General features: G+C 45.0%; 1 protein-coding gene across 2 annotated transcripts in view; it reads left to right on the top strand.

Annotated features, from left to right (window-relative positions):
* Positions 1–13,424, top strand: part of wdr27 (WD repeat domain 27) — a 608,079-nt gene that overhangs the window by 124,735 nt on the left and 469,920 nt on the right. For both annotated transcript variants that reach the window (XM_085979531.1, XM_085979524.1), the window contains exon 21: positions 302–423. In XM_085979531.1, the coding sequence (XP_085835657.1) occupies positions 302–423 (122 nt within the window). The remainder of the gene's footprint in view (positions 1–301; positions 424–13,424) is intronic.

The raw sequence follows: 13,424 nt of genomic DNA, 5'->3' as shown, positions 1-13,424 counted from the left end.
CAGTGCCTTCAGAAGAGCAGAGAAGAGGAAAAAAAAGCAGTGAAAATATGACTTCTTTGTTTGAGATCAATGCTACAGTATTAGACTGACACCTTAATGTAATTTATCCCTGTTAGAATTGTTTTGGAACGATGTTGCTGTTCTCGGCAAGTTTAGCTATAATTAAATCTGAAGGCTGTGGGTTCTGCATGTGGGGGGTAGAGAAGAGTAAAGTGCTTTTAGTTTTTTAAAATAATTTATAGGTATTAATGTTTCTATGATAGCACTCACTACTGTTTACCTTGACGGAAAGAAACTGCAGATATTGTTCTGACAGCTGGCACAAACCGTGCATTGGAGGTGTTTGATCTGAATGTTGGTCGAAGTGTAGTAACTGTTCCAGATGCTCATACTAGACCTGTGCACCACATTTGCCAGAACAATGTAGGTCATTGCTTATACAACTTTTGCTCTAGCGCAGCGCGATTAAATACAGTGGCTGCTCACTTGAGCGCTCTAATACACTCTAATCTATCATATAGCATACATTGTTTATAGCACATCCCCCCCCCCGCCATATCCCATTTTATATCACGTGTTTCCACAACAGGACACTTTGGGGTAAAAATATGTTAATGCCCGTTTTCATGTACATAATTGACGGTACGCTTCCAGCACGTTGCCTGAACCAGGAGGCCCAAGGCTCCCCCAAAATTGGTCCTCAGGCCTCGTTTTAATAATCGAGATGAGCTGCTGGTCGGTGCCTGTCGCGCCTCCAGAGGCTGCTCGCCCCTGTGGCCCGATTCAATTTGCGCTGCTTGCAGTACACTCTAGGAGCACAATGCAGCCCAGTCAGACCATGCAAATGACCTCAATCCTGCTATTTGGAATGGGATCAGTGGCATCGGGCAAGGACAGACAAGGGTTCTGCTCCTTTGCACTTGCTTAAAAAGTTTAGACTTTCCTACATTTAGATCTGTTTTTTTTAGTTTATCTAAACTTGTTGATTGTCCCCTGCAGTTTTTAGTGAAAGTCAACAGTGGAAGTCAATCGTGTAGAAAGAATGACCCAATCAGCTGTGGTAGAATAAATTTGCCTAGGTTAGAATAAATTTGCATATTGTTAGAGGTGAAACAGAAATGTTACACAAAAGTGTTACAGTCAGTGTGTGATGGCACAGGTTATATGGAAGATTTTGAATATATTACTAGTGAATCCCACATGGCCCTGTTAACGTTAATTCAGAATTCAGTTCAGTAAAACTGCACATCTTACTGGCATGTGAAACTGTAAGCTTCCTGCTGCTTCGCCAACCACGACCCCCAGGGCATTAGGGGATTTGTTGGTAAGGTTATCTGGGAGACAAATGGGAGAAATTGCAGCCCCCGTGACAGTTCTACCCCTTCGTGGTTTATCAGTGAGCCAAGAGACTGGTCAATTGCCAACAGCTCCTTGAATACTGTGGACCAGCCTAGCTCAGGTATTGGAATGCCAAGTCTGACACAAAGGATTGGCTCGTTTGCAATATCCAGTCCCAATCATGTCATCGTGAAGCACCTTGACCTCAAAGAGGCTCCACTTACCTCCCCTGCTAAAGAGAATAGTCACTGGTTGGTCCCTAGGTAGCCGACAAGGGAGGGTTTTAGGCCCTTGCTAGGCAGACAGCACATACCTGGAAGTCCTCCCAAGTAACATAGCACGCAGCACCATAATGTGTGTGAGTGTATTTTTAGTATTCTCCTGAGCACAGCATGGAGACATACCCTGTCCCTTTGAGCTGTGGTTACACCAGTTGGAGGTACAGAGCTGCTCTGTAACTTATTCAAGGCAGTTCCAAAGTGAATCCTTTCACCATCCCAAGCTTCAGAGTTCCCTCATCCAATATTTGATGGCTATCTCATTTCAGCAGTGTGGCAGAAACTATACAGCAGAGCTTGTAACATGTCAGCTACCTTGATGTTCTTGGTGTCCAAGCCCAATGCCACTCAGCAGGTTTACTTGCCATCAACTGCATAATCGAGGCTCTCATATGAGGGAATTTTACAAAGAGACAGGTTGTAACATGAGTCTGACTTCCCCTCTGTGATGCTGAGTGATGTGTCAGTGTGTGCCAGAGCTTTTTTTCCATAAATCCACGTGAATTTGCTCTGAGATTTTACATGTCAAAGGAAGCCTTTCTATTACGTTCCTAGGAACTTTGAACCATAAAGGAGAACTGTGGATGCACACCTTGTATGCCATAAGTTTAAATCTGAGCTTCACATCATTATTTATCCATTCAATGGTTAAAAAAAGTCACAAATTAAGAATATAGTAATTTAACTACTCCTGTGTCCTCAGGAACAACTTCCCCACTGCCACTGATAAATAATCCAACATCCATCTGCCCCCCTTCTCTTGTTCCTGATATGCTTTATCTTCTTCTTTCCTATGGTAGTAGCAAAGCAAATCAAATGTCAATATCTAAGTCAGATATCCAGGCCAAAGCTTCCAGTGTAACAGCGTGGATATCTTGTAGGCTGCCTGCGAATTTCCTCTGATATGATTAAAGAATGCTTTATATTTTCGGCAATATTCCTCTCATGTTCTCTCTTTGAAGCTCTATCTGTTTGTTAACTATCTTCTGCTTGATTGTATGGCTCTCTGAATCCTCTTCCTTCTCGGTACATTTCAGAATTTTATACTCACTTTTTTCCGCCCTAATGTCTTCTTTTTTTTCGTCCAAATTGGTTTTGCTCTCCTTTTGGTCATCAGTTTGTTTCTGGGATAAACTGCTTCGACAATGTGAAAGATATCTTCTTAAAACTCCACATTCTTAACTTTAAATAGTTCTTTGTATTTTATTCTTTTGCACACGGCACTTCATTCCTTGAAAGTCTGATCTCCTGAAATCGAATTTATTATCTTTTCAACGTTAAAAAATAATAGCCAGGTTAGATTTCATCCATCTCCTAATAACTGGTTAAATAGAATAAATTTTGAGATTGTGCAGCAAAGAAATCTATCCATCAATATCCGATGATCACTCAAACGCTCCATAAAGAGCACTCCTAAAATAATTTTAAAAGGTGAGATTTTACAGTTTTTTACAGCAGTGTTTCTCCAGACATCTGCATTTCTGTATAAACATCGTCTCCTGTGAAAATAATTTGAAATGAATTGTGGCCCACAATGACTTTTTGCCAAAAGCTATTTCAATAACAAAAAGCAGACTCTGCAATTCCAATTTAATAATATTTTATTATCAGAAAATGGATGGCATTCAAATTTTACAATGTTATATGTATGCGTTCACATTGGTAGGCAAAGTGAGGTGCCATCTGTGTAGAAAACTATACAAGTTTCAGTAAAACTTGAAAAATGTGGGAAAAAGCCTAGTATTCCATTTAATAAGGATTTTAATACAAACCTTTTGATGACCATGGTACCATTCCAGCACCGAAATCAAAGATTTAGCTGAGGAAAGACGGGGGGGGGGGGAGACTCGAGTGGAGCATAAACGCCGGCGTGGACTGGTTGGGCCGAATGGCCTGTTTCTGTGCGGTATATCCTGTGTAATCCTATGTAAAATATAACCTGGTTACACATTTCAGTCAATTCTTACAATGGGCCAGTAATTCCTGTCCCAACGCGTGAGTACGGACGGGGTACTCACGCGTGGGCCCGGAGGAATTGCCGGTTTTCAGCATGCACAGCGCATGCGGGGAAAACCGGCATTTCCTCTCCTCTGACCCAAGGGGTTAAGAGGCGGAACGCGTATGACGTATCAGGCAGCGCGTGTGCGCTGAACTTCCCTTTTTTTATTAGAGTTGCCGTGGGGAAAAGACTCCGGTTTTTACGCGTGGAAAAAGCAGTCGTAAGTACTTACTTTTAACAGGTAAGTGGTCTATTAAGTTCAATTAGAAAATGTTTCCACAGGTTCTTTTTTTTGGAAGACTTTACAGTAAGGTAAGTTTATTTTTAGCCCCGATTTTTTATATAATAATTTTTTTCAAAATTTAAAATAATTGTTTAAAATAGTTTTTTTACAGTTATTTATAGTTTATTTAAGTAGTGTGATTTTTTTTAAATTTTCTTTCAAGTTTAAGTAGTGTTTTGGGGCCAGGAGTTTTCATGAGTTTGACGGTTCTTACTATCAAACTCATGAATGAACTTTTGCAACCTCCCATTGGTTGCCCGGTGCTCACGTGATCCCAGCCGGCTCATCGCACTAAGTACGCCGCTGGATCACGCACGCACAGCGCGGCAGGACCTGAAGCGGGCCAGTGACAGGAAATGCAATGCGGGCCAGGATTGAAATGTCAGCGCGCCGGGTAAGTGCACATCGGGGGCTTGCACGCGCGGCAAGCCCCCGAACCTAATTTCTGGCCCATTATTGTAAGTTGTAGGCCTAGAAGTTGGATCAGGCAAAAAACGGGTGCTGAAGGGTCCAATATGGCACGCGGTGTGCACAGGCTCATTCTGTGCCGGGTATGGGCCAGGCGTTAGGCCTGTTGTCTATGCAAATCAGAAAAACGCCTATATTGGGCCCCTTCCCAACATTGCAGCATGCGGCGAGCATGTTGTGGTCAGCTCTGTCAGGCCCAGAGCATCCAAACCAGCAGTCTGTCAAGGAACCGCTGAAGGCTGCCAACAAAAAGGTAAGTAAATTTAAGTAATAAATTATTTAGCTGCCGATAATTTGTTTTATTTATGGAAAGTGGGCAAATATCACATGTTAATGCTTTCAATGGTATAAACCGATTCATGGGGAGGCGCTTGCTCTTTCAGAGATTCTTGTGAAAGATGCTGTACATTGGCGCAGAAGCAGTCTGCATCAGCTCATTTGTAGCACAGAGAGTAACCTCATTGGGAAAAAATATATAGGGGGAGAATTTTGGTTTGGGCACGATATTGTCGATGTGGCCACAGTGCCTGCCCCACGTGCCAGTCGGGAGCTCCGAACCACCTTCACATTCGAGCCGCACGAACATTTTGCCAGTGAGCTGCGGGCGGCAAACAGGCGCGTACCTGCAGCTCGCCAGTTCCCGTCGGCGGAAAAGCGGGTGGCTGCAGCACGCAGCAGGCCAGCCGTCAGGTAAGGCCTGTCAGAGGGGAGGGGGTGGGAGGAGGCGCAAGATGGGGCTGGCAGTAGGCCAGAAGATTTTTGTGTTGCTTGGAGGAGCTCCTCCTGCTCCTGGCCTGGAGAAATGGGACTGCCATGCGCCATGCATGCTCCGCCCATTTCTCTCTCTACGTTGCAATTAGGGTTCTACAACAGGCGTAGGACCCCGATTTGTATACCTAAACAACCTGGTTTGGGCAGAAGTGCTGGGCGCCTATTTAAAGTCCAAGAGTGGCGAGAATGGGGAACTCGCTACCACATGAAGTGGTTGAGGCGAATAACATAGATGCATTTAAGTAGAAGTTAGATAAGTACACGAGGGAGAAAGGAATAGAAGGATATGCTGATAGGTTGAGATGTAGTAGGGTTTGGAGTATAAACACTGGCATAAACCTGTTGGGCCGAATGGCCTTTTTCTGTGCTGTAAATTCTAAGCAATTCTATGCAAAGTCCTGTCTGAGTGCTGATTCAGGCGGGCACATGGGCGCACAAGGTACCCACCAGACGTTTTTCAGGTGAGACGCGGCCGGCCAGCAGTTGAAAGTCTCTCCAGTACTAATGTTAGATGATGAGCTTTTTGTGCAGACAGAAATAGTGTAGACAATTCCAAATTTCTAAGCCACAGTTAGTTGCGAGTAGTGCAAGTAAGTCAGTTTGCATCTGGAAACTGCTATTCCTTTGTAACGAATATTCCTCCAATATAAGTGGAGCAATTACAACATTTTGGGATCAACATGCTTCAATCTAAGAGAGAATGAATGACAGTTGTTACTGTTTGCCATCATTTTCAGTAGGAACTCATTTAATTCATTAATCTATCTTTCTCTTGCTAATTCTGTATGATATATTGCAGTTTGAAGTTATATGTGCCACATTATCCATACCTCATGTAAATTTCTGTCAAACAATTCTGAAACGGAATATTCTTCACTACAGCTTCTTTGCTACTCAAATTTTTAATGGAGTAATTACGAAAATGATCAGATATCCCTACGAATGAACTTTTGCCCCCCTAACAACGGGGTCTAAATTTAACATTGTTGCGCCCATCTCATGGGCCTAAAACGAGTGAAATGTTAACCAATTTAGCAGCGCAGAGGCCCGTGCCCAACCTGTGTTCATTTTAGACCCAGAATTTGTTTGGCCTAGTCATCACTTCTGGGTCTTGAGCAGCCAAATCAGCAGTCCTTAAAGGGATTGCTGGAGACTGCTCAGAAAAGGGCCAGAAACTTTGAAAACCTTTAGTATTTTGTGGTTGGAAGGAGCAGGAGTGCTCCTCCTGGCTCCACAAAACATCTGCGGGCTACTTCCGGCCCTCCCGATCGTCTCCCCTCACAGACTTACTCCGGAGCCTTGGCACGGGGTGAATTTGGTAAGGCTCCGACAGACGGCCTGGTTGCCACCTGTAGCTCACTGGATTTATACAAGGCACAAGTCAGGAGTGTGATGGAATACTCTCCACTTGCCTGGAGGAGTGCAGCTCCAACAACACTCAAGAAGCTCGACACCATCCAGGACAAAGCAGCCCCCTTGAGTGGCACCCCATCCACCACCTTAAACATTCACTCCCTCCACCACCGGCGCACCGTGGCTGCAGTGTGTACCATCTACAAGATGCACTGCAGCAACTCGCCAAGGCTTCTTCGGCAGCACATCCCAAACTCGCGACCTCTTCCACCTAGAAGGACAAGGGCAGCAGGCGCATGGGAACACCACCACCTCCAAGTTCCCCTCCAAGTCACTCACCATCCTGACTTGGAAATATATCGTCCGATCCTTCATCGTCGCTGGGTCAAAATCCTGGAACTCCCTCCCTAACAGCACTGTGGGAGTGCCTTCACCACACGGACTGCAGCAGTTCAAGGTGGCAGTTCACCACCACCTTCTCAAGGGCAACTAGGGATGGGCAATAAATGCTGGAATTGCCAGTGACACCCTGATACATAAACGAATAAAAAATAAAAAAATTCTGATGAGGCCCGAGGATGAATTTTCTTCAGTCCTCAGGCCTCTCCGTTGTGGCGCGCCATCGCTGCGCACAGCTGGAGTCGTGCCCGGTTTGGGGCACTAAGGAATTTAGGCCGCAGTGTCTGTTTATCATTAGGTTTTAATATTACCTCTCATACCCTTCCCTCCCCACTCCTCAAATGTTTTAGCAACAAATGTGCAGTACTGCTTTTCTGGCACTAGAGATGGCTAATGTACTTTGTAACTGCTTTACTGCATAGTGACTGTTAGCAGTAAGAAAAAAGAAAGCTTTGTGAATTTGTGGCTATAAATGAACTCTTTTATTAGTGAAGTAGGATTTCAGAATAAAGAAGTAAGTTCGAAATAAATTGTAAATCCTATTCATGAGTTGTATGTTACTTATTTATATTACATAATATTGTAACAATGTGAAATCATCGCACTTCCTGGATGGCTCAGTGAGTTTATCCGGTGAGTAGGCAGAGTACATTCAGAAAGTAAGCTACAGACTTGAAAGGAACCAGGTTCAATTGGTGATCTGTTCTGAATGACCTGATCCCTGCCAGAGTGGCAGCAGGGCTGCTTCTATTAGGTACGACACCCTTGGGTTAAAGAGGGGGGAAATTGGGCCCGGATTGCTGCCCATTGACCCTGCTGGAAGTGTGTATGGCAGGGGGGTGGGGGGGGGGGAGATGTAAAAATAAAACAGGTTTGGTTGTGCACCTGCTGACACTTACTGTCCAGACTTACCTGTGACTATTGGAACTTGACAAGGTACCGAAAGGCACATTTCAATAGAAATGAAAATTGGGCGGGTGTAAAACGGCCTGCGGATTCACTATTGCCGGTTTTGTGCCACCGTCATAGACCAATTTCGCCCCCAGGATGGGGTGACATGGAAAAGGATGCCTGTATACCTTTAAGAGGCTTTTTGGACCGAACCCACCTTGCCATGTGGCATAGAACTGATTTAGGCTTCATTCTTTGTTTTTTTTCCACCCATTTGAAACATCAGTCGTAATCACATGCTGGCTTCAACACAAAAAAGAAGTAAAAATGACTGCCACAAATTTTGTTTTATTTTAGTTCAGTTTCTTTGAGATTTGGAGCATTTATGTAACTGTTTTATGCCTGTTTCTGTTTCCAAACAGTAATCTGTTCCTACTTACTGATGTAATAAAACTCACTACGCACTTGGTTTGAGTATAAAGCAAGGCTTTAATCAACTTGTTTCAGAACATGGAGGTCTAGTTGTACTTCACTAATTCCTTGTCTTACAAAATGTCCCTGGAAAGCTGGGCCCACGCCCGAGTATTTATACTCCTTGGACGGCGCCACCAGCTGGCTGTCCAGCGTTATTTCATGAGTAGTTTCTTGTTGAATGATGAGATTTATAACACTTACGATAGGCAAGTTGAAATGTTTTGGTATTTCCTACTGAAACATGATTTTATGGTCTGTAAGTGGTGCCGATAGTCTTTCAAAAAATGAAAAAGATTCAAAGTGTTGAGAGATAGTAGCTTCGTCAGGCTAAAAATAAATGCAGACTTTGAACCCTAAGCACAAGCTACACAAGGAAGTTAAAGACTGCAGTCACTTATTCTTTTTATATAGGTAAAAATCTAACAGAAAAAAAATATTGCAGAGGAAAGATCAGCATCAGGCCCAGGTCTTTCTTACGTTTTGTGTCTATTGTTGCCTCAGTGACCATGTTTTTTGTGAGGTTTGATTAGAGATACATCTAGAACCATATACCTTAAAGAGAGCAATACTTGGTCAAGTTTTAATGCCACTACCTAGAGAGGACAGGGCACAACCTTATTCATGGTTCTTCTTTCCTAGTCCTCGATGCTGTAGCACCCTTGGAATCAACAACTGCATTGTTGCCCAACTTTCATCCTGGGATGCCTAACCTGCCGAGGAAGCAAGTTGCATTTGATCTCTGTTCTGGGTCAAAATGGAAATCTGATCCAGCTAGGGTTTGGCAGCCATTTTGAGCTTTTCATAGGCAACTAATGCCGTTAAACATGAAGTTCCCAGCTTCAACCCCTGGTCTCTGCTGAGTTAGCTGATCTTAGCCAGTATGGGGATGGAGGTGCTACACTTGGTTTAGCATCACTGGGCTAGGGAATAGAAAAATTAGCCTTGGTTTCCACTCCTGATCGCTATCCAGTGGAAAGTGCACATGTGTATATTTCAGGGTAAAAAAGGATCAGCCTGGACTGGAATGCCTTTCACTTTCTGGGCTCATGCATGAAGAAAGACATTGAGCAGTTATTGGTGGGTTGCCATTGTTCATGGAGCCATACTTTAGCCCTTGAGACATTAAGCTGAGGCCCCGTCAGCCCCGTGAGGATAAAAGATCCCACGGCACTATTTCGAAGAAGAGCAGGGGAGTTATCCCCAGTGTCCTGGCCAGTATTTATCCCTCAATCAGCATCACTAAAAAAAATGATCTGGTCATCATCACATTGCAGTTTGTGGCACCTTGCTAAGCCAAAATTGGCTGCCATGTTTCCTACACTACGACAGCGATCCCACTTCAAAAGTACTTAATTGGCTGTAAAGTGCTTTGGGATGCCCATAGCTCATGAAAGGAGAGAAAGTTGGGAATAAACCGGGGGATGGGGGGAGGAACGTGGGTTTGAACCTACTTTGATGCTGCATGGTTAATGCTTTGGAAAATCTATATAGGGCTAGAAATTTGTTATAGCCAAGGAATGGGCAGTGTTTAGACTAAAAATGGTTAAGTAGCGCCAGATGAAAATTATCTGGACTGCACGCAAAATTCGTCCTCCTCATTAAAATGATTGCAGTCATGATTTTCGTCTTAAAAACCCAAGTTCATTGGCATTACACTGAAAAGATGGACCAGTATCGGTTGTAGTCTAAACTCAAGTAATGATTGCCACAGGCTTTTTTCACTACTTAAAAGGGAGATTCATTGATGCTGCAGCACCTCATTCTCAGCATTGTTGGGTGTGCAGCTGCCTCAACAACCATAAGAAGAAGGACAAGGAGAACGAGCACTTATTTACAAATCCTGATGGCAGATTGCCACCCCATGGAGAGAGCCCGGAGGTTTTCCGATGAAGCTTTGGAGGCATCGGTTTTAGCAGTGGAGAGTGTAATGTATGTAACCTGTACCACCTTAAGAGGATACCTTAAGGTGATGGACTACTTTTTGATGGCTCCTGTACATTGTAGTACCGGTGGTGACCACACCGGTATATAAACCCTGCGGAGCAAAGTGTATCTCAGTTCAGCCCTGACCCTCAATCACTAAAGACCTGTTTACTTACTTCTGTAGTCTGTGTCCTATTATTCAGTATAACTGCAATTGAAAACACAGACTCAACAGTGGCGACGAGTCTGATCTTACCTAGCGGCAGTTTTGCATCAAAGGAAGCTTCGTCCTCAGAAACGGGCGTCAAAAAAGGGCATCCGCCCTCAACATCCTGCATCGCACGGGAGGCCATCGGAAACCCGGGTTGGTTTGCTGGCCACGAAGTCAAGCATCAGTGAGCATCCCTTCTACGACAGCGGCGGGTAAGCCCGATCGAGCGGCACGTGGGGGGGGAAGTCGGCCGAGTTGTCAGTGGGAGAAGGGGAGGGAAAACGACGAAAAGGGCGGAGAATACGACCGCAGCCGGTGTCAGGGGCCGGACTGCAATCGGGCAGAGACACGCAGCAGCCAGAAAAGCGTTTATGGTCACAAGGACCGCGGGAGCGGTGGGGGAACAAGAGCAGCAACGCAGGGGAAAATAAAGGACCGCTGGGAGGCGTGGACGGCAACAGCGCGGAAATCGCCATTTTGAGTCGGTGGGGGAAGAAGACAAGCGCGGGCAAAGCCGCCATCTTGAAATAAAAATAATATCCAAAGGAGAAGGAGAAACTCAGCAAGGATGCCAAAAACGGGTAACATCACTGCTTTTGATAACGATGTGGAAGATTGGGCCACTTATGTGGAACGCATCGAAGTTTACTGTACAACGAATGAGGTACCGGATGATAAGAAAGCACTAACCCTATTAAACTCAATGGGTGCGAAGACGTACGGGTTATTAAGGAACCTTGTAACACCAGACAAACCGGTAGGGAAGAGTTTCGCGGATATTGTTACTATCCTGCAGGAGCATTTAAACCCCACGCCGCTGCTGATAGCGGATCGATTTAAATTCTACAAAAGAATTCAACTTAAAGAAGAAAGCAACGCTGAATTCCTAACAGAACTGCGCAAGTTATCAAAGTACTGCCAGTTCGGAACAGGACTAGCAGACGCACTGAGAGATAAGTTTGTGTGTGGGCTCCTAAGGGAAGGAACCCAGAAGCGACTGCTAGAGGAAAAGGACCTTACGCTGGACAAAGCTTTCAGCATTGCAGCATCCCACGAGGCAGCAGCACGGGGTGCTGCAGAGATACAGCAAAGGCCATTGGAATTCAGCGCCAATGAAATGGCATTGGGCACAGTAAAGTGCTATCGTTGTGGAAGGACAACGCATGACCAGAACCAGTGCTGGTTCAAAGATAAAGAATGCAGGCAATGTGGCAAACTTGGTCACATAGCGAGAGTATGCCGGTCCGGAAAGAAGACCAGCAGCAAAAAGTCACCGCAGGAGAAGTACAAAAAAGTACACAAGGTGACAGAGAACAGTTCGGATGAACAGAAGATGGATTCAGACTCCAGCAGTAAGCAACTGGGTTGTCTGAAAATACATACTGTGGGTAACACAGCAGACCACCAAACTATCCGGGTCATGCTTCGGATAGCAGGAGTCCAAGTGAAGATGGAATTGGACACTGGGTCGGCATTAACGGTCATGAATAAGCAAGATTACAAAAGGTTATTCTCGCACATTCCCCTGAGGGATACGGAGATTGTATTGAAAACATACACGGGGCAAATAGTATACCCCAAAGGAAAGATAAAAGTAAATGTGGTCTACAATGGTAAAGAAAGTCAGAAAATGGACTTGTATGTGTTACCTGATGGAGGTCCGCCACTACTGGGACGGGAATGGATCCGGAGAATAAATGTGGACTGGCATTCCATACAAGCACTGACTGTAGATGCCTGTAAGGAGGACGACGTCAAACCTAAACGACTGTCCAAAACCTTAGACGATGCTAAGGTGGTGTTCCAACAGGGACTTGGAACACTGAAAGGAATTACGGCAACCATCAAGGTTGAAGAACATGCAAACCCAAAATTTTTCAACGCCTTATGCAATACGACCTGCTGTGGAAGCAGAGCTGGAAGGGCTAGAACGTTCAGGGGTACTGTCCAAGGTGGACTGGAGCGAATGGGCTACACCCATTGTTCCTGTCATGAAGCGTTCGTTGAGCAACAAGCCGGTGGAACCTGGGAAGGTTCGCATCTGTGGCAATTTCAAGATCACTGTTAATCCGGTTCTTCACACGGTGCAATATCCGCTTCCGTGGATTGAAGATATCTTTGCTTCGCTGTCTGGCGGGAAACACTTCACTAAGATAGACCTGGCGCAGGCGTACCTACAGATGGAAGTTGATGAAGCGTCACGTCAGTATCTCACGATCAACACGCATAAGGGCTTATATCGGTATAATAGACTGGTTTTTGGAGTGGCATCGGCTCCAGCGATTTGGCAAAGGGCCGTGGAGCAGGTATTGCAGGGAATTCCAGGCACACAATGCTACCTGGATGACATCCTGATTACAGGAGATAACGATAAGGATCACCTCGCGAATTTGGAGCAGGTGCTCATCAGATTGAAAGAATATGGGCTCAGAGTTAATCGCCAGAAATGCGAGTTCTTTCAAAAGCGAATCTCATACTGCGGCCACGTCATTGACCGGGAGGGGCTCCATAAGTCACCTGACAAGATCGAAGCTGTTGTAAAAGCTCCTGCACCGGATAATGTATCCCAGTTGAGGTCGTTCCTCGGGTTGGTTAACTATTACCACAAGTTTCTTCCAAATTTATCCACGGTGTTACACCCGCTAAACACTCTTTTGCAAATGGGAATATCATGGAAGTGGAGCGATGATTGTAAGCGGGCTTTTCAAAAGAGCAAGGCACTGATCACCTCTAAGGAAGTGTTGGCTCATTTTAACCCAACGCTGCCTATTCGCTTAGCTTGTGATGCTTCTCCATATGGTATCGGGGCAGTGCTCTCACATAAGTTTCCAGATGGCTCGGAAAGGCCAGTCGCTTTTGCATCCAGATCATTGACCTCCGCTGAGCGCAACTATGCTCAGATAGATAGGGAGGCTCTCGGCCTCGTGTGGGGAGTTAAGAAATTTAACCATTACCTGCAAGGCCAAAAGTTTACGCTGCTGACAGATCACCAGCCGTTGGTTTCCATTTTCAACCCTAAGAAGGGTGTTCCGGTAA

The sequence above is a fragment of the Somniosus microcephalus genome, chromosome 3, assembly GCF_052327205.1.
Source record: "Somniosus microcephalus isolate GS21.2 chromosome 3, FLI_Smic_1.0, whole genome shotgun sequence".
In the NCBI taxonomy this organism is placed as follows: domain Eukaryota; kingdom Metazoa; phylum Chordata; class Chondrichthyes; order Squaliformes; family Somniosidae; genus Somniosus; species Somniosus microcephalus.
The sequence above is the reverse complement of the archived record's forward strand: the minus strand, read 5'-3'. Positions and strand labels throughout refer to the sequence as shown.